Below are 22,545 nucleotides of genomic sequence, written 5' to 3'. Positions count from 1 at the left end.
CCTCATTTTTCAAGTTCAGATAGAATCATAAAATCATAGAATAGTTAGGGTTGGAAAGGACCTCAAGATCATCAAGTTCCAACTCCCCTGCCATGTTGTGCCCTTCTTTTTTTATTTTTTTTTTTCTTTTGTAGTTTAGGTATTTGTTTCATTGAGCTAGTTGTGTTGACACAATGTTTGAACACTGGGTGATGGGCGTCTACTACTCGGCTTCCTGGATACACACACAGAAAGATGCCCTCCTGGGCCGTGTTTCCCAAGGGATCTGTACCCGTGTCGGAGTGCAGACAAGTGGGTAAAACCGCCGAGCCCGAGGAGAACATCTGGCCCCAGCTCCGCGTCCTGCCCGGGGGCTGCGGGGGCTCACCCCACCGGCATCGGGACAAGGGCGCCTTTTCACCGGGGAGCCCCCGAGCCCCGGCAGCGGCCAGAGCTGGCGCTGCAGGCGGGTTCCGCGGCCGCGGCGCCGGGGGCGGTGTCCCCTCTCCGCTCCGCCCGCCGCCCCGCCCGCCTCCCCGGCCGTAGGCGCGGGCAGCCGCGAAGCCGCCGCCGGGTGGAGCGGAGCGGGGCAGGCGGGCAGGGCGGCGGCGCGGGGAAAGAGAACGAGAGAGCGGGCGGGCGGCGGAAGAGCGGACCGGTCGCAACCAGTCCCTGGTGCGGCGCGGAGCGGAGCCGGGCGCCTGCCGCTGCCTGGATGCCAGAGGCGCCTCGGGAGCCGGCGGCCGGCGGCACCCAGGAGGGCCCGGGGAAAGGGGAGGACGAGGAGGAGGCGGTGGCGAAGGAGGACTCCGAGAGCGGAGCGGAGGAAGCAGGCAGCGCTGGCCATGGCCTCCAACTTTAATGATATAGTCAAGCAGGGCTACGTGAAAATCCGTAGCAGGAAGCTGGGGGTAAGTGAGCTCTTCCTTCGCCGGGCTGCCCGGGGTGGGGGCGAGGCGCTGGCTCCTCGGGGGGCGGCCCTGGGGGCGGCGGTGCCCCGGGCCGAGGCCGCCAGCGCTGGGCGTGGCGACCTGCTGCTGCCGCCGCCCCTGCTGTTCGGACTTCGCTCCCGTCTCTGTGAGGGTCGGTGGGGATTCGCTGTCGTTACACACCGTTGCACATCGGAGAGAGCCGGCTTCGCCCCTTCTCCGTCTCCGGGAAGGCTCCGCTCCTCCCTTCTTTCTTAGCGAGCGCCTTCCAGGGTCGCTGTCCGCGGAACGCTTCGTCCCATCCCTGCGTCTTCCTGAGTCCCACAGCTCAGGCTAGGGCAGACACCCTATCCTTGGGAGACTTTACCCCCGCGTGCCCCTCGCACTGCTGGGGCTTGGATGGGTGAGGAAGGCGCAGGCAGGATCTGTAAAAAACTTTGTGCACAGATTCTCCCTGCATCCACCTTTCGTTTTGGGAAGGGGGTGTCTTCAATCAGGGCAAGGTCTGAAAGTATTGGAGGCTGGTACCAGAGCAGCCCACTAGTAACTAAGAAAAGCGGAGTAGGGGGCTGGTGCCCGAGGGCATGGGTGCTGGAGAAGGGGAGCCTGTAGCGGGACGGGCGGCAGGGAGGAAGGGAAGGGGGTGAGAGCTGCTTGGACCGCAAGGCAGATGCAGAGGCTGACGGTGATCAAAACTAAGGGCCGCCTCTTAGCTGAGGGTGACTGGCTTCTGCACCCACTGGGATATTCAGTGAGACCGAAGGTAACACCGTGTTATCAGATTGGCCACGGGCGCTTTCCCTGCTGGGGCACAGCGAGCCTTGAAGAGGCAGTGAAGTCGGAGCAGAGAGCGATCGGGAGCCAGTGGGAACTTCAGAGGGTCCCAGGACTCATCAGTTCGGACTTTCTCCTACCCTTTGTGTGTGTGAGAACGAGAAGGCTCAGGGAAGCTGGAAGCCTTGAGGCTGCTGATGTTGCCAATAATCCCAAAAGACCAGGGTCACTGTGAGCTAGAGATTGAACTTGGCTGGGGCTTGAAGCAGTTCTTTGGGTTCACCCATGTTTTTTTTTCTCCAGGTAAAGTACTGGGTCCCTGTGTGCTCTCCCCTCCAGGAAGGTGGACTGCCTCTCCCTGCTTCTCTCAAAACCTAGCAGAGCAGGGGCCATGTGAAATCTCCCATCCTCCCAAGTTGTGTTCTGCGAGCTTATCACAGTGCTAGTATTTATCTCCTCCTCCTTCCCTCTTCTCCCTTCCCTCAAGATGCTGTGCTTTGCTTGCAGACACAGTGTGCAGGACGGTGGGAGACTAATCATAAATTGACCTTTGGAGCACTTTAGTGCCTCAGCAGGGCTGTTAATTCCAAAAGAGCACAGAAGAGTTTGGTCCCAACCCTTAATAACGCTGACTCCAAATGTTTGAGAGGTGGTGCGAATTCAAAGAGAATGGATGCTCTTATTAATGATTTTGCATCCCTAGTCACTCTATGCATCAGTCAATCATTAGTCTATCTGAAGAAGCCTTAGTTTGTTTCTGGCAGTCCTCTGCTTAATCTTTGCTCATCAGTTTTTCCTCCACTCAGCAGTGTTATTAGATGGGCCCAACACAAAGCAGTGAGATGGTATCACATCACCTTGATGTTGGTAGCTGAAAGCAGGGTTAATCTATTTGATTTGCAAATCTGTATTTGAAAGTATCTCAGAGTCATTTAAGTGTGAAATTATGTGTATGCATATCTCTCTGTATGCGAATACTTTTATATACCTATGTGTGTAGTGTGTGTGCAACAAATGGGGAGTTCATATTACAGTAATGTTGGATGATACTTGCTGACTTGTGAAAATGAAATTATGGAAACAGTTGATATGGCATTGCAGCATATCTCTAAATAGCTTGGATATTTTATTTTGAGACAATCCGATTTTTTTTGAGGGGGTGGAAATATATCTCAATTTTTTTTGAGTGGATATTATTCATGGTCAGAGTGATTGTCATACTTCTACACTAAGCAGAAGTGAAACAAATCAGACAGTGTGATTGTCATACTTCTACACTAAGCAGAAGTGAAACAAATCAGACAGTATCAATGGAGGATTTTCTCCTACTGAAGAGGTGTGTGGGGGCAACAATTCAGACTATACAGCCCCAGGCAGGTGGTTGTATAAGCTTAAATATGACATATGGGGATGCACATCTAAATAAATCTATTAAGTGCAATGTAAAATGGATTATGTTTTATAGAAAATAGCATAAAAATTCAGATGAGTGAGATGGTTGAAAGGTATGAATATGTGTATATATATCCACAGATAATTGGATTTTGTGACTAAATTTTTAAATTAATGCAATTTTTATTCACTAAGTGAAACATTAAAGGTTTGTGTTTTTTTTCCCCTTGTGTCTGTCTCCAAGTCCAAACCTTAATGAATTGCACTAGAGCTGTCATAATGTGGGTGAATACAGCAGTTTTCAGGGATATACATGTCTGTTAACAAATGAATATTTTTAACCTCCAAAAACATTGAAAGGAGAGAGGAGAGGTATGGGTTCCGGAAATGAAGGCTAAGATAATCTTGAAATATGTAAATAGAATTGTATCGCTTGCTGGTTATGTTTCGTTCTAATACAGTGGAAATTACTGGATTTTTTTTGTTTGTTTTGTTTGTTGGGTTTTTTTTTTCTGTCATAATAGTCTACATTCTTTGTATATTTCGATGTCTTCTGAAAAGTAGATTGATGAGAACTTGGAGAGCCGAGGTGACTAATACCAATTTTAGTGCTAGACTTGGGCAATAAAAGTAATTCTAACCTTTAGGCTGGTAGCCAACTCATTACTAAAATTCTTCCAGTGCAGCTTTTACTCTGTCTTGTTTTGTGACTGAGGGAGCACTGGCTGGGAATCAAATGGAAGATACTTCAATATAATGCAACCTATTAAGTTTCAGGTAAATCTGAGTGCCATAAAACCATACAGCAAGATCAGATAGCATATGTAATTTTATTAAAAAAAAAATAAATTCAACATAACAGTCTTTGATTTAGTCTGGTAGAATTTAGTTTTCCAAGAATTCTGTTTTCAGAATCCCAAGTTGTAAGTCTTCTTCTGATTACCTCCCTTTATTGATTTTGTACTTTGTAAAATACAAACTCTTTATGATTTTCCTCCCAAAGGTATAAGATATTTACATTATTAATAAAATGTTTTATTTACATTAATATTTATAATATAGTTAATATAATTAATATAATTAATATAATTAATGTTTATAATGTAATATTTACATTATTAATAAGATGTTTTATTACAGCTGTACCTTTCTTTAAATACTTGTTACTCTGGCTACCTGCTCCCCGCATAGCTGCCAATTGTTTTCATAGTATGCATGAGTGCTGTCATCAGTCATGGAGGAAGGACAAATGGTTAGCCTGAACCACAGTTAGGACTTAGAGCTATTTTGCTATCAGTAAGTGATTCTATTAAGAAAGGTTATTTGAAGTCAAATATGAGACTTAAGTCTTGACGGGAATACACGGCAAGAGGTACTGTGATAGTTTGCTCTTACTTTTTTTAGGTGATACCTGATCATTGAGAGTTTTGCAGGCTTTTCACCATAATCATCAAGTCTACCATTGGATTTGCATCTTAATGGACTCCCGTATGTTTTCAGACAGTCCAGTATGTTAAAGTAGACTTCATTTTTCTGATATCTTTAGGTTGTTAAAGTAGCTTCTTTTGATGCAGGGTCAGATAGTCAGCTTGCTAAAATGAGGAGCTTTACCAGCCTCTCTGTTGTTATCTGACATCTGTCTCCACTGGGATTATTATGGTTTCTGCCATGGAGCTATCAGGCCAGGAAGAGGCATCCAGCCAGTTGGACCATTTAGCTTATTTCCTTACTTTTATTCAGCATGAGCTATACTTAAAACATGTCTATGGTGCCTTGTAATTTTTAATACATATTCAAGTCCATGTAGTAATCAGTTTCCCATGTATACATGACATGTTCATCGAGGTATCACAAGTATTGTTGAAATCTAGAAACTGTACTCAGTGAGGATAATTGTAATTAAAAATATTTTTAAAATCTGTTTCCTTGCAGCCTAGATATGCCTTTATTTTCAGTACTCTGGCATTCCTGTGCTGTTTGATATTTTGCTTTTTCTCTAATACTGTATAAAGGAAATACCTCATTCTTGCAGCCATTACATTTGATCTGTGTGACCCTCCTTTGAAATAAATTTGATTGTAATGTGGTGTGCTGTTCAGATCAGAAGAGGTCATTTGTGTAGCGTGGAACAGGACTGTGCTCCCTTTGTTCTTTTGGAATCTTTCATGCTTGTGTCACATTAAAATTCATATGACACAATTTTATACTGTGCTGGCTGTGCTCGTAGGCTGAAACTTTCTTGTAACAGAGTGGAATCCCTTTGTTGCCTCCTAATAAACTAAGCTGTGAGGATTTCATGCCTTGTTGAAGTGCTGTTCCTTAGATGAAAAACAATTTGATGTCACATTAGGAAGTCTAATTAAAAATGAGCATTGTGCCACTTCTATAGTCTTGGTTTGACCTATACCAACCTTTGAAGTAATAATCTTTTTGTCTGTGTGGGTTGTTTTGTCCTTTTTTTTTTTTTTTTTTTTTTTAATATGCTTTGGTCACAGAACAGAATCCTATCTATCAAAAGTTTTCATTAGGTTGGTGAGTAAATACTGATTTTTCTGTGTTTCCACATACTAAGTACAGTTATTTCCTGAGTGGTTCAACTTATACTCTAATACTGCTATCTGAAGAGAAAATTGTACCTGTCAGTCAGTCCTGATTGAGTAATAAGTAACAGGTGGCTCTTAGTCACCAAATGAAAAGTTTTATCATATAACTACCCCCCTATCTTAACTATACTTTTAGATCATTGCAGGTACCTTTTCTGGAAATGAACATAGTGTTTCTTCTTCTGCTGTCAACTGTGTCTTCATCTATCAGCTATGAATATGAACCTCTGATTGCAGCTTGGCTTCTCTTGGAGTAGTGCAGTATGTGTATTATGAAATCCTAACATTTAATTGATGTTGTGTATATATTTAGGGTGAAGAAAGCGAAGGGATCTGCAAAATGTCCTGAGTTTAAGGTTAAGTGATTGATGGCAACAACTTTGCAAGTGGGTCATGATGAAATCAGAGGACCAAGTAAAGGTTCTTCTGTTTCTTTGAGTTGTCATAGCATATTCTAAGAAACAAACAAATGAAAAAGCCCAAGAAAATAGTGCAGGTTGGAATGGATATCTTTTCCATAGATTATTTTATACTATTATCTATGGGAAATCTGCTCAGCTTGTTTGAAAGCACTGAGATTGCAGTTTATGACTGCATCCTGACTGATGACCTAAGCTATGAGTTACATCTCAGTGCATGAAAATGATTCAAATGGAACTGTAAAAACTTAATTCCTATTTATAATGAATTTGTTTTATTTTTTGTAAAGCTCCAGACTGACAGAATTCTTTCTATGTAAAGCAGTTCCTTTTTTATGCTAGTTCGAGACCACCTGAGAGATGGAATTAAAAGGATTTTACTGTAATCCATTAAAGGAGCTAGTCATATTTACTACTTAATAGTAATAGAAAGTATCATTTAAAATACCAGAAACTACTGCTTTCAATACTTCTTTGTTGCTACAGTTACATGAACAGATTTGAGGAATTAAATGGAAAATACATGGATTTCCAATTTGGTCATTATGGAAAGAACAATAATTTTGAGCTTTTGACCAGTTCATTTTGATCAAGAATATTGTGCAGGAAATGGAAAGAAATATCTGGCAGCCATTGTAAACAAGGACAAAAGTCCAACTTTTTTTTTATGCTAATATTTGTGTTTAAGGGAACTTGTGAGTCAGGCTTATGGTAAACACTTCGGAGTTGCTGTGTTCCCCAGTTGCTTTTCTTGATGTGCTTTTCCATCTCTTGATTCTCAAGAGGTCTGATAGCCAAAGTCCTATTAATTTTGTAATGGATGGTGCATATTTAAAGGGACAAATAGTTTATCTTTTGCAGATGGCATATCGCATCAATGTTATCAGTGGATTATAGATGCTTCTATTTTTACTCTTGTGTGTAATATCATTAGCCTTACTGAGATTACACCTTAGCTGTATGAAGATTACACAAAGAGAAGTGTTTGTAAACTTGATCTGTTTCCCTTGTGTATTGTGAGATGGTAAAATTTTGAGAGTTTATTTGTATCTATTGTAAGGTGATGGCCTTCTGGTTTGGTTCTTTTTTTTTTTTTTTCATTTAGGAGTCTGTCATTTTTTTCCTAGGATGGACATTAAAGACTCTATGAAAAGACACCGAAGTCAGTTTAAAGGTACCTATTAACTTATGTGGCTTCAGTTCAGAGTCCAGGCAAGAACATTAGCTGCATGCATAGAACATGAACCTCCTTGTTGTAGAATGCCCTTCAAATCCTACTCAAAGGAGTTGTCCTTTCTCAAATTTTTAATTACAGAAGGAACATTCTCTATGAATCCTTGAAATACACAAGGAATTATGCATGTAATTCCAGTAGTGAGTTTTCTTTCTAGTTTTTTAGAAATAATCTCTCTTCGAATCATTCATTCAGATTTTTGCAAGCAGTGCAAAATGCTTTATAGCGGTTGCCTGGCAACAACATATTCAGGCAACAGCATATGTGAATCAGTTGTTAGTTGTACATTTATATATACATGACTATGTACAGAGAACACATTTTAGGTAGGAACTAAAGAGGAATTTTTTTAATAAACCCCTCTCAAAAAAAGTACAAATAAAGGGTTTTGGGTCCACATGATGTTGGACAGTTTGTCTTTTATTTTTGGCTCTGTAAAAGATGTGCTATTTGAACAGCTTTTCACAAATGTCATGATGTAGTTAATATACTCATGCGGTCATACTGAGTTATATTACATATTCTTGTTGTTGAAAGTAAAAATACTTTAATATGTGTAGATGCTAAATTATATGCCTCACTGGTCTTTAATAATGTGTTATTGAAGCAAAATGTGGGTAGTTTATGTTGTAGACTTTCAGATCTGTTATATTGAAAATAATAATTGTATACGTTCTGCATATTGTGTTTTAATCTCTTCAATTTGTAATGCATTTCTAAGATTCAAAAAGATATCAGTGTATTGTATTTAATCATCATTTAGCTGATTTTTATTTTTTTTTTCTCCCCAAGGTAAAATACATAGTTCCAGTCTAGATACCATGAAATGTCTTTAGTAAAGTCAACAAAGCTAAAGAAGGAAACCTTTTAATCTTGTGGAGCAAGTTTGTATATGGTAGGTCAAAATTGCATACTTAGAAAAGTTGAGGAAAAGCAGAGTTTGCAGTACCCTGACACTTGTGTCACAAAAGTGCTTTCTATTAGTATTTTTTTACTGTTCAGGAGGCATCCCCACACATCATCTCAGAGAGAAAATTTTTGTGATTGTTTAGTGCAGCTAGTAAATCACTATAACTGGTAGAAGTCAAGAGATTTTCAAACAGTTGAGATTTTCAGCTGGTGTGAGAATTGTATCTACTGACTCCAGGAGTACTCTTATTGACCAGCATAGGCAGAGTTTTTCTTGGAAAGCTGAGACTAAAACTGAGAAGTTTTGAAGATTAATGTTCATACTGAAGTCTACTTAGAAATTAAGGTAAAAAGTAATGCAGTCGGTAAGGTATTAATGAAATGTACTTCTTTTCCGTGAGCTCCACTAGAAAGGAAGTCTTCCAGATTTTGCAGCTTTTTAACAATTGTAATGTGTGAAATGTGTCATTACCATCATGCTGAGAGGTTACAAGACCATGCAAATGAAGCCTCACAGGAATTACTGTTCACTTTAGATGCACATAAATTAGGAAGATAATTAATGAAAGTGGTACATCTTCTTTTAAAAGATCTTCTTTCTCTCTGTTGTTCATTAGCCAAACTGGTCCTCATCATCTCCAGCTTATCTGCACTGAACTTTGGAAATGTTATATACATTAATGTGTCAGAGGAGGTAGACAGTACCGGTTCATTGCAAAAAGAATTAATAGCAAAGTTTGATATCAAAAATTTTTCACTTTGTAGAACCAAATTAGGACTGCTTTTTAGCAGAAAGTTTATCGTACTTCTAATACTTTCTGTTCTTGGTCCCTGAAATATTTTTGTTAGACACTTACTCTGAGGTCCCCTGCCCTCAGAGTGAACTGGTATATTCTCTTCTCTCACACAAGCTTCTTTTTCTTTTGAAGAGGAAAGAATATATGTAATCTTGCCAAATAATAATACAAAAGTGTTTTCTGAAGGAGTAATTATAATTATTGCTTGTGTACAGTGCCTAGAAAGAGGAGACCGCTTGTGATTGGCCTTTAGGCATTATTGTGATAAATATAATCTGTATTATTATTGTTTTTATTTTTTGTTCTTCTTTATCAAACTCCTTTTAGAGAATATAGTCTTTGATAAAGTAATTACCTTGATACAGTAACTGCATTTTCTAGTTCAAGTATGATGAGGGAATGTGAAAAAATAAAATGAGGCTTAACTAAGAATGGAGAAAACTTCCATTTTAACTGACGATATACTAAATTATTAATCACTGGATTAGTGTGATGATAATAAGGTACTTTCAAATGAAATTGTTCTGCTGATGAAAGTATTTTTTGTTGATGCAGTTAGAATAATAATATTTTATCTGAATGGTAATTATTTTTCTTCTTTAAACTGTACTTTTAAACTGTGTCTATGAATACCTCAGCAGGATGTGGAGTTTCCTACAAGAACAGAAAAAGAGCAGGGGTTTCTTGGCAAAAAAAAACCCAAACTGTACTTGATAAGTGCATCCTCCTTTCAGTTGCTAAATACCTTGAGATCTGACGTGTAGCAGGCACTGAAGGTCTCCTCAGCTTCTCATATTACTCTTAATTAACATAATTCTTATTCATCCATCAATTATGCAAAGCCAAATACTATGTTAGTGAGATTGTCTACTCTTACATTAGCCATTCTTGTTCTTAAACTGCAAGGTGTTTACCTACTGTCCAAGACAGATTGAGACTTATCACCTGGGATGGCTTAAGTGTCTCATCTGAGAATATATTTACTGACTTCTGAGTATCAGAGAGGTAGTGAAGATATATCAAGCTATAACTCTGTACGTAGTACTGAATTTGATGCTTGGTATTATTATTCTCAAAGTTAGTTTTTTTAACTCCATCCATGTATACTGTTACTGATAATCCTAACAAGATTGAGACTCAGAGAGATACAAATACACAAAGAATTTTTGAGAGTGAGGAGAAATATAATGCTGCTGTTGGCCTTTCATTTGAAAAGCATTTATGTGTGTATATAAAGGAAAAGCAGCATCTTAACAACAAAGCCTGAAGGTAAATTTTCCACAGTTGTAACAAGAAGGGTAGTAAAGTAGGAGATATTTTACTTCAATTTATTTTCTGTCCTTCTTGTATCTTAAACTACAGTAAGGCTTTTGAGCTTTTTGCAGTGTTAATGGAATGACGACTTTTCTAGAAGACAGAAATCTTTGTGCTTATATGTTGGACTATATATGAAAAGAGTTAAATTTTAGTCTTTTTTCAGAGATGTAATCTTGAGCACTTTGATTCATTCTGTTCTTATTCTCAATTATACTAATCCCACTGTACACTACATAAATTAAATTTAAAGCTGCGTTAAATCCCGTTATGCTGCCAGCGTAGTGAATGCTGTTAGTGGAAATAGGAAACAGACTTCCTGAGCTGAACTTTTCTGTCTGTAAAATGAGTATAATCTCCTTTCATCCACTACTTCTTTGTTTTGTCTGCTTCAACTATAAACTCTCATTAAATTTTCCATTTAGATATGCAGGTGATCATGATCAAAGCTGTTATTAGTTGCTACCACTGTATAAAATACATGAGAAAAAATCAGAATTTTTAACAGTTTTGATTCACAGGACCATGGAATGGCTGAGCTTGGCAGTGACCTCTGGAGGTCATTTCATCCAATGCTCTTGCTCAGGCAAGATCACTGTCTATTTTAATATTTTATGAAGACTGTTACTTTTGTTTGGAAGGTACATTTGATTGAATTCTTCTGTGAAATGTCTTTTTTTTGCAGTCAGGATTTGTTCAGGTATCAGAGTTATTTTTGTTGTGTATAAAGAAAGTAAATCTAAAGTCTTGAATGGTTTCACTTATAAAAGTAGATGCTAAAAATGTTAAAGGTACAATTATTCACGTCTTACTTGTCAGAAGAATTCTGAAAGCTGATTACAGTCCATGGGACAATAGGGTTACTGGTCCGAAGGTGCGGATATAAATTTCTGACCCAGACATGCAGAAATTAGCCGTATTTCTCAAATGCATGTCACAAAATGCAACAACCTTATTTTAAGCAGGGAGAAGTTTTAGAGAGATTACTGCAACATCTTTTTTTTTTCTATTGCAGTGTATCACTGTTCAGATTTTGAGAAGACATCAGAGTTTTCTCATCTCCAAATTTTATAAAAGGCATATTCTGCCACAGAAAAAAAATAAATTGAAAACCCCATACTCTCTAGGCTTATGTGAAGTTTCAGCTAAGTAATAGGAATACCTAGCCATAAGTAAGTTGCACATTTTACCCATTAATATCTCAGAGCTCAGCACAGGGAGCATGTATCTTCATAGTCCCGTAGAGGAAGGTCTGTGGGACTTTGTGCAGGTTGTAGGAACAATCAGTTGAGTCACCTTGCAGAGTCTAGAGATGACCGAATGTGTTGTTTCTTGAGGAAATCTACATACACAGTATGTGCAATTAAAAAGCACTACAGAAGCATTTATTGAAAAGAAATGTATGAAGTTAAAAAGCAGTTAATTAAATTACATCCCTGGTGGTGTTCAAGGCCAGGTTGGATGAGGCCTTGGGTGACATGGTTTAGTGGGAGGTGTCCCTGCCAATGGCAGGGGGGGAGGAACTAGATGATCTTAAGGTCCTTTCCAATCCTAACTATTCCATGATTCTATGATACGGTTTGTCCAGAATAGTAATGCTAGCATGAGCACTTCCAAAAGAAGATTTGTAACAGCCAGTATTGTCAGGGTAGTGGTTTGCCTTTAATAATAATAATAAAAAAAAAAAAATCTTTTTCTGCAGCCTTTTGAAATCACTGAAAGATTTGTATTCTCTACAGTACATTACAGATCAAAGCAAAAGGTTAATATGATGTGTATTGGTGGAATACATTCTAAAGCTTATACAGTGTCAACACATTTAAGGTAGTAATATGTTTAATGAAACCCAGTTCCTTGATCATGTTACATTTTTTCCAATAATTTAATAATCATGAGGTTTAGGATTTTTTTAATAATGAAAATTCTAATTTAGACCCATCCTAAAGAAGAATAAGAGGAAGGGAAATATCAAAAATAGGCAAATATCCTGTTTTTTCCTGTAAATACAAAAGCATATATGAACTAGATCAGCTGGGTTTGGTGGATGTGATTGTTCCTCTCATTAGATCTCACTATTCTGGATAGGTACATTTTTAATTGCTTTTGGCATGTAATAGGATCAAACAGCAGGAAAAGCTGTGCAACAGGCAAAAAGTTTCTCAGCGGTAAATCTACATTTGCATGCGAATTGTAACTGGTGTGAATTAGTGAAAGTGAGATTTACGAAAAGCAGAGTAAAAAATTCGAAAATCTAACTTCCCCTTTTGGAACAGAATCTCTAACAGCTGTTATGATAATGGCGTAAGATGTATTTAAATATATAAATATTAAAATATAGCAGAAGGAATAAGGAGCGAAAGAAAGGAAGCAGTCTTCTCTATGCTGATGTTATTGCAGAAAAGCAGGAATGGAATTATTTTTATGGTCCCAGAGTTCTTAGTAAAGCAGAAGACTGCATTTTTTTTTTTTAAGGTAGAGTAGAAATGTTACTGCAAAGGCTCTGTTTCTAGAACGTAAGCCATTGCAACAGTACAGGACTTGCCCAAGACCCAGAGGCCAAACAGGATATTGGTTATGTACTACCATTTCAGGCATTCAGGTTATCTTGAAGAATTAGGTCTGAATGCCTGCAGAGGATCATTAGAGATGACTCTTTTCAAACATTTCTTAATCATTTGGAATGAAGTTAATGCTTCCAAGTCATGAAAGGGAGCTGTAGCTAATGATAACAGCTTAGCAGCCAGTGGAGAACATTAGCTAAACCATTGGAATTACGCATCTGAGGTGCTTCCGAAACTGAAACTGCACAATGAGACATAAGGAGGCATCTGTAGAGAAGCCATGGAGCAGAGTTAGGTGAGATTTATGGGCAATGAGAGGAAAATTTCTACTGGTGGGCCTCATATTGTACATACTTGAGGATAAATGTTATTGTAGCAGCTTTTATGCAATAATATACCTATCGCGTTTCGATGTATTGCTTTTGGATTTTTTTTTTTTTAACAAGTAAATGTTATTTGTAAATGCTTTTGGCATGACTTTGACACAATTATGCCATAATGCAGTTTGTGTCCTAAGAGAACTCAGGAGTTAAATACATTTCCAAATGTTTTTGGAGATGTATTTTCCAAAACTCTTGATGTCAGAAAATAATTTTTGCCTAGATTTGTGTTTTTTTTCCTCTGAAAAAACAAACCAGTAGTTTCTGCTGTGTTTCTGTATAATGTTATTCTGTGGCTTAGAGTAATTTCTCCTAAAAAGAAATATTCAATCTTTACTGAATCTTTACAGAATCTTTACTGCTGCAATATGAAGAAAATTGAGTTTGAAATTGTAGTGAGGTAATAACCTTGTTCAGGTCAGAATCCACTCCCCTGTAATACATGAAACATATCCTAGACCAACCTGTAGAGAAATAATTGATCTTCTGATAGCAAAATTAACATATTTCCATTCTGCAGTCTTCAAATTACCAGAAAGAGTAAATACCTGTTCTCATTTAAACAAATTCATACACTTCCTGATATACTTAATTGATTTACTTGTGCTAATTTAAAAGGGTTGAGCTAATGTGCCAAATACCTACTTGTCAGTAGAAAAGCATACGAAGAAATACAGCCTCCTTCAGAGTATGTCAGGCTTTTTGATCTAGGAAAATGTAAGAAGTTGTAAATGATACTGATTTTTGTTGACCTGAGGTAACCCACAGTAGTGCCACAGCTGTGCTCTTGCTGATGCTCGATAATGGAGTTCAACGAGGCAATTTGAAACAGACAGTACTACTTGCCACCCTTTGAAGTCAACTTTAGACAGGTACAAAGCAAAGCATAGCCGTTAGGATGATTATGACTGAAATAGTGAAAATGGAAGAAGCTCAACTAGCAATGCATAGACTTTTAATTTCTATTTGTCAGTAGGGATTTTTAAGTAAGTTAGGTTTTCAGTGAATTTATATAAAAATAACAGAGAAAACACCTCTGCTAAAGAGGGCCAAATCTGCCCTTGATTTGCAAATGTCTCTGAAAGTGTATGTGTTTGCAGGTGTTACACACCAGCCACTGGGCTCACCATGGCAGTGTCAAGTTTCATTCATTGCTTTGTTACAGCAATTTTCATAAAGTAAAGTTAAAAACTAAGCTGAATAGAGCAGTTACTCATTTTCAAAATTAATTTTCTAGGTAGATAAGTAATTTTAGGAATGCATGCCATGTAAATGGAATTTGTTCACATTTTGTGTTTCAGCTTTTCTTTGGAATCAGGAGGGTTAAAAAGCTTAATTCCTGAAACCAAAAATTGAAATGCTTGTGTAATATTTTGTCCTCAGGACCAGATGCCTTAGGCATAGCCCTTTAATCCCTGTGCCCTAGTTACAGCAATTAAGGTTCATGAAATATAAATTTTGTTACATATGCATCTTGGTTCCTCCTTTTTTCCTCTGTTTCAAAATCAGTCTAAAATATTAATGATCACATTAAATGCACTCTGTTGTATGAAGAGCTGTTAATATTGCATTCTAGTTATCCCAACAGATCCAGTGAATGACATTTTCTAACATTTAGACTTAACTGTATTCTCTTGCTGAAGGAAATCTGACTTTTATAATACAGTTTCTTGTAGGCCTGACTCCTTATCTGCATTTAAATAAAAGGTGCTGAAGACATGCAGCACTTTGGAAAACCACAGCTTATAATTGTTCATGATTTCTGGTGCTGCAGTGCAAATTAATCATTGTCGAACTGTGCTGGGGGGGAATCGAAATGCCTAACAGCTTTGTGATCTCTGCCTGGAAGAGCTTACACTCTAACATCTGAAATGTTAAAGCTATCCTTCAAAGTCTTGTTTTGTTTTTTTTTTCACTGAAAGATTTTTCTCCATCTGAATTTATTATCCATTTCTGCATATCATGTCTATGCAAATGGATTTCTAAAGCTTGATTGTAACAGTTCCCTTCTTCCCCAAAACTGATGAAGAAATGATCTCTGATGTGACTAAAGTTCCCGTGACAGCATGTGTATAACAGTTTTGTTTGGATCAGGGAAAGCACTGATAGGGCATGGGGGTACAAATAATAGTAGGAAACCAAGGTGGTTTACATGTTTCAAAAGAGAAATGAATAAAAGAATTGCTGTTTGTATAGCAACAGATATAGCAAATGAAGAAATCACCGCCTTCTTGGGAGCGGGGTTTTTGTTTGTTGTTGGGGTTTTTTTTTATTTATTTATGTATTTTTTTATTTTTATGACAGTGGCATATGTCACCGTAAAGCAACTATATCTACTTTAATGTAGCCAGAAAAGAGGCACTTAGCTGTTCCACAGCAAAAAGAATGAGTTAATAAACCCCAGCATACAATCTGTCTCTGCTGTAGCTCTTGGCACACAACAGCTCTAATTGGTGGAAGCTATTGAGGCCTTAATTGCTGATTTTGCAGTACTGCTGTGTTTACTGATAAGGTTTAATGCAAGCTCAAATTTGTTAACTAGAGAGAAACAGTCACACTTGCATGAACAGTGTGAGGACAAACAGCAGGCTTTTCTGAAGCACCAAATGACAATGAGGTATTTCATGACGTGGCATCATTAGATTTCCTCTTTGAGGCTAATGGAATGTTTTTCTTTTAACAGAAGAGCAGGAAAAATGTTTGAGCTATATGTTACATAGGTAGTACTGAAATAAGCCTATAGTTGAAGTGATAACTGGATGTTCACCTTGTTGATTGATACAGCAAACGTCAGTTTCTCTTTTTTTTGGGGTGGGGGGAAGGACAGATGCAACTATTAGATTTGCATTGCATCAGGAGATCTGGGATGCAATGGAGCATATGAAAGAAGAAACTCCAGTTGTGCTCACAAGCCTAAGATTGTCTACATAAATAATTTTATCTTCCTAATATTAAAATTTAGTCTTAGTATCAATTTCCTAAGGTGCCATTTCATTCAGCTGAATATAACAAAAGCTTTGCTGTTGCCAGATGAATGGACAACCATTGCATTTAAATGTTAAAAGGTTTAGTCCTTGAACTGAGATATCCTAACATTGATTTTTAATGCAGTATTATTAGTGTAATACAGTACCCTTTTAAGCTACTAACCTGCTGTTTCATTTCTGAAGTATAAGTTAAATTCATTATTTGTGTTAGAGTTTATATAGTAGTAATAAAACTACCAAGTAATGTTGTTATATGGATGTTTATGTGCCAAAAGCTAAAAGGAGAAATAAATGGAAATGCGTTTCCTACATGTCACTCTTGACACGCCAGTTTTCTGTGTCTTAGCATGTTTTTCATCTCCTGAATAGATAGCTTAGACCAGAGGAAAATGTAAGGTACTGTCTGAGTGAAAAGCAGATACTACTGTGAACTCCAAATGAGTTTTTGCCTTCATGTTTGAAAATACATGACTCTATTCAGAGATTTTAGTCCTTGCATATTGTTGTTGTTTGAACCTCAGCCAACAACTAAGTATCACGCAGCTGCTTGCTCTCCACACTCCTGGTGGGATGGGGAGAAGGATTAAGATTTATTTAATTTTGTTACTGGACATACTGTACCTTGAGTATATTCTGTAAGCAATATGTCATCTCACACGGTTCATAAAGTGCATATTAACTGGCATAATTGAATGTGTGTAAAAAAGCAGATAATTGTACCTTAGAACAGTGCTTTAATCCAGTATTTATTAATGCTCAGAGAATGAGAAATAGGGCATGTTCAAGTGTACTAAGAAAAATAGTAGTTATCAGTACTGTATTGTTTCTCTGCAGTTTAAATGGAAATTATGTCAAACATGTATTAATTAAAAAATCAATTTCAATTTCAATTGTCTTTGATTGTGAATTTATCTACCTTCAGACCAATTTTGATTCAAATGGTAGTCAATTAAGTAAGTTATAACTCCATGTGGGTCTATGACACTGTAAAATATTAAAAGTTGATTTACATGGTATTTTAGATATGTAACAGGACAGCTTTTTTGAGTACAGACAAGTGATTCGTTTTGAGTTTCTTCAGGGCTCTGCAACATCTGTAGTAACACATAATGTTAGGTAGTTCTAGCCTTGAAAGGCTGATGGAAAAACACAAGACTTCTGCCAGTGAATTCATGGTTAAACAGAACTAATTATATACATTTGAGATGCATTCCAGGTCAAGAATGGCTGTATCTATCTCTGCTTCTAAAAATCTTGGAGGTTTGCAAGTCTAGCTCGCAAGAATGACCTTTCCAGACTATTTGGTAAACTTGTGTGGTTATCCACAGAATGGGTAGCGCTTTTTTCTTTAATCAGTCTCACTCAGAATCTATTATCTACAATCATTCTGCTACCCACAGATGCAGCAGAATGTACATAAATACTGTTGATTTTACTAAAATTTGAACAGCATGATATTTCCAATAAGAGTTATGGAAAAGGCAAAATAACGTGTAGTATCACAGGTTCATGCCCTCTAACTCTGGAGCTGTATGCTTCATTGTGGGGTTAAAAAAACATAGTTACATACTTTCCTTCCTCTTGCCAACAGTTACCAAAATGTATCTGTCGTCTCTATTAACATAGGAAAGGATCTAGGAAAGGATCTTCTGTCAATCAGTAGTGATGACAAAATCATGAACTCATGCCTCTGCCTTCTCTCCTTTCACTTCACTGAAAGAAAGAAACAAACAAAACCAAACAACCCCCCAAACAAACAAGAAACAAGTTTTTTAATAAGACACACTGGAAAACAGACTGCTTTGTTCTTGATCTAGGTATTGTTGTAGAAATATTAAGTCTTGCATTTCCGAACCATTTAATCTGTAGGTGCATGTTCACAATATTATGCCATAGTTCTATGTTTAATTTTCTACCAGTAAATTTACAATCACATCTTACTGCATGAACTTTATGAAATAAATCACATATATGGTGACTGTACTGTAGAGTGTTTTACTTTTAACGGACATATGAGTTTAGATTTAGTTTCCTATTTTAATTCTTCTTTTCTGTGAGACTTTCTTCTGCTTATATTTTAAGTGGTGTTGCAGAATTAAAATGTGGACAATAAGGTTTTTAGAAGCACAAAATATTATTTGTTTTTATCTTCCCATAGTACATATTAACATAGGCATCGTGGTATTTGTACTGCTGTGTCAAAATCAAAATATTAATCTTGTAAAAGACAGCAAATTCTTATTAAAGCTCAAAGCACCAGTCAGATTGAAATGCACTAGGCTAGGCTGTCTCTTGTTTTACCTAAAGCCTTGTTTTATTATAACCTTTGTGAATCTTAAAAGCATGAAAAAAAAAGTCTTTTGGCTGCAAGACCCACTTTGCCTGTATAAACAGCAATTTAGAAGAACCAAGGTATTAGTCCACAATTTGATCCGTTATGTGTCAACTGTCCAGAACTTTTATCCAATTTTAAACTGAAATTTACCTTTTTCAGTAATGATAAGCTTCTTATAGATCTGCTTTTTGCGTAATCTGGGAAAAAAAAAAAAAAAAAGAAAAGTGAAAGAAATTATTTGCTATTGTTTGCTTCTCTTTAATCAGTAGATGGCTCTACCAAGCCACTGTCACGTTCTGGTCATGGTGGCTGCATTTGATTGAGAGCGTTCAGGTGATTTGAGTAGGTAGTTAAGATGTATGCAGATCAGATCTTATTATTTTATTTTTGTTTTTATTCTTTTTCCATATAAATTAGGGAGAAAGGACATGGGTAATGCATCTGATGTAGATATTCAGGTACTAATTGCACTTAAGTGATGCACTCGTGTGTGACTGACTCAGTCAGGTTCTGGGTCAGCTCGTGCTCATTTTGAATATGTTCACAGCAAAATATCTTGGACCAAAAAATTCCCTGCTGTGAAAAGCAATAAGCTACACAGTATAATCTGAATATAACAAACTAAACAAAAAGATTTAGGAAGAAAGAAACAATTTATATTTTCATGCCTCTATTCCAGTTGATTCCTCAATTCCTTTATGAAGTTTTCCTTTGTGTACTCATCCAGTGTATTCTCTATTATTTGTTACTGCCATTCATTAAAGACAAACAGAATCAGTGATAACTTATAATAATTTCTATCACATACAGTACAGTGCAGACATCTGATGTGAGTTAAACAAATAGAATTCCTACTACCTCAAGAGAATTTCCTCAAATTTTCTGTGGGTGAATCCGTGCATGCAATCCATGAAGCAAACATTTAACCAAAAAAAACAAAACCCAAAACCAAACACCCCCAAAACCAAACAAAAAACCCCAACAAAAAAACCCCAACAAAACCAAAAAACCCAAAACAAAACACCCCCCCCAAAAAAAGCCAAAAGAAAAAAACCCACAAAAAAACCCAAACCAACCCCACCGAAAAAAAACCCCACAACAAAAAAACAACCAAAAAGGAAAAGAAAGCAAGCTAAAATGAGGCAGCACTGTGTCTCTCCATAATTGCATTTTCCTCTTACAACTCTTTGATGCATTGTAAATGCAGCAAGCGTGGCTATTAACTTGATTCACTTTCTTTCACAATACGTTGTCGCTGCTCTGGAGAGCGATTTGAGACAGTGCTGGACGAACAGAAGAGAAACATGAGGAAACAGAAGTAAACAGTTAGGATAAGTAAATGAAGGAGACTTTAGAAACAGTCATTATATGACAAACATTTTCCAAATGAGAAATAAAGGAATATAACTTCTGTAGCCAAAATTACAACTTATAGTTTCTAGCATTGCTATGCTTGTTATAATGTTTTAACCCACAATACTTGTTAGCCTTATGTTGCAAGGATATCACTGCAGGACAAAAGGACTTACTTGATTTCTTATTGTGAAGCTGTTTAATTCCACATTAATATGTCACATACAAATGTGATAATAGATGAGTTGCACACATAATGTTGCAATACCGTGGTTTAAATTTTCATTTTTTGCTAGATCTGCCTTTGAAGTTTACTTTCTTGCAGCTGCAGTAGTTAATAATGTGTTATCACTGTGACTGGAAAAACTGAACTGTGAAATTTCAGGCACTTGACTGGTTACGTTTGAAGACATAGCTAAATGTATGATGTCAATTCTCGGTTTTGAAGAAAATAAAGCAAGCCTGGATCATCCAGTTCAGTGATGCTAATCATATATGGCCAGGATAGATATAAAAGGGAAAGAGTAGGGAAGATAGGTTCATGTTTTAGTTACAGGTTTTGGTTGGCCCTTTACTACCTACTCTAAGGCAATTCAACAGCCATCTGTGATGAATAGTAGAAAATAAGAAGCTACATTTTGCGTTTTACTCGCTTAAACTCTCTGAACCTTTTTCTGCCTTATACATCTGCCACCAGTGCTGTTGAGTCAGCAGCTTATTTCAATTCAACTAATCAAAACTCTGAAAAATTACTTTTCTGCTTTTGTTTGCCCTACAAGAGCAGCTTCTGTCAACATAATCTCCTTTTATTTTACCTCTGTTCTTCACTCTTTTCTGTGGTTGAAATCTACTCCTGTGTCTGCAAGGGTTTAATTTCTGTCCAAGGTCACAGGACTGTAGACTTACCAAGCCTTACTGGCAGCTGGGAAAATTACATTTGGCAGCATGACCGTTTTCCTTGGAGCTCAGTGAGTGCCAGCACACTGCTCAAGCTTTGCTCTTGGCTAATATCTTCTCTACTGGAGACCTAGGAAACTGTGGCCAATTAAGATCATGTTTCTTTTGGTTTCATCTCCACAAACAGCCATCATACTATCTCTGTCAGTGTACTAAATTCCCTTTTCCATAGTAGAAGAATAAGTTGGGGGGATACACAGATCACAACCAGCATTGCTTAAGACACCTTTTGTTCATTAAGCTTGTATTAAGTAAATAAAACCATTGTTAATAATAGCAGGTAACAATTCACACAAATTTACTTATTTTCTCACACAGTTTACTCACATGCTTGCTTACAGTCACTTTGCAGGAGAAGTGGTGGGAAGCCAATGTACTGTCTACCCAGAAATATAGGGCTGTGCTGGCATGCCAGGGGCTTCTAGGTAGGTGTTGGGGAAGAACTTCAGGGGCCCTTTCTCTCATGAAGTCTGCAAACGATACCATAGTCTTTGTATGTACCAGCCATTGCCTCGTTGGATGGAATCTGAGTTGTACAACCTGTTGTTGATATTTGTGTGTGCCCATGGCCTCGTCCTGTGTTTTTTAATACTTGAAGAAATTGCTGATTTATTAAATGTATACTTCTTTCAATTGTTTGATATAATTTATTTTCTAACTAAAGTTTAAATAATTGTAGTAATTAAAAGACAGTGTTTGACATTGAGGATAATTCAGTGTTGTAATTGAGGTAAACAAAAATAACAATTTCTTGTTGCGAAGGTAAACAAAAGGAAAAGTATCTGTGTGAATAATGGAGTCTAACTAGAAGAGTCATGCCTGATGTTTCAACTAAAATATTTTTGCCTAAACTGTCAAGTTACTTCTATAGTAGCTGTGTGTCTAGATGATTAGAGAGGTGAGAAAGGAGCAGGAATAAAGTGATATATTTAATTTCACCAAAATTACTTTAGTCAAATTGTCAAATGAGATGTAATTGGTGTGAAAAATTCTCCAAGATGTGTCTCTGCAAGTTTGCTGAGGAGGCAGCGCATAAGCCTCATAGTGAGGTCTTCACCTATTTAAAGTATTTCTGAATTTTCAGACACTGCAATAACAAGGTGTCATACTGATTTGAAATCATTATAATATGTACTATGACAGAAGCTTCATCCGTGCATATTTCTGCAGTTTTTCTCAGGACTTCTGTAGAGAAATCACCTCAGGAATGACAGAACATATTGGTGGCTTACAGTCAGGTCCTGATAAAAAAGAAGATTGTGAAGTCTGAGGGATTTAAGCCATTGTTATCTTAAGTAAGTATCATCTAGATTGATGCAGTATTCCAGAATGACTGGTCATTGCAGTACATTGGTCATTTTCATTTAGTTCAGGTTGGTATGTGAAGTGCTATAGCTGTGTAGGATCTTCCTTCCTTGTATCATTCGGTCTTCAATTTTCCTATCAGAAATGGGAAATGTGTGGTTATCTTCTCACAGAAAACTGAACCAAAGAACTTACTAAACAACACTGCGAGAAATCAGATTATGTGAGTTTAAGACTGACTGAAGTATGTTAACTTGTGTGATGCACTTGCACTCTTCAGATTCAAATTTCCTTGCTTTTACTTAAGGATTATTGAG

The 22,545-nt window shown here is 37.4% G+C and overlaps 1 protein-coding gene across 1 annotated transcript in view; it reads left to right on the top strand.

The window, feature by feature from the left end:
* Positions 1-824: 824 nt before the first annotated feature.
* The window catches only part of DOK6 (docking protein 6), a gene marked incomplete at its 5' end in the record, with an annotated part of 261,663 nt that continues 239,942 nt past the window's right edge, over positions 825-22,545 (top strand). The window contains one exon of the mRNA XM_080611655.1: positions 825-890. Coding sequence (XP_080467781.1) covers positions 825-890 — 66 coding nt within the window. The remainder of the gene's footprint in view (positions 891-22,545) is intronic.

The sequence above is a fragment of the Psittacula echo genome (assembly GCF_963264785.1).
Source record: "Psittacula echo genome assembly, chromosome: 2".
NCBI lineage: Eukaryota > Metazoa > Chordata > Aves > Psittaciformes > Psittacidae > Psittacula > Psittacula echo.
The sequence above is the reverse complement of the archived record's forward strand: the minus strand, read 5'-3'. Positions and strand labels throughout refer to the sequence as shown.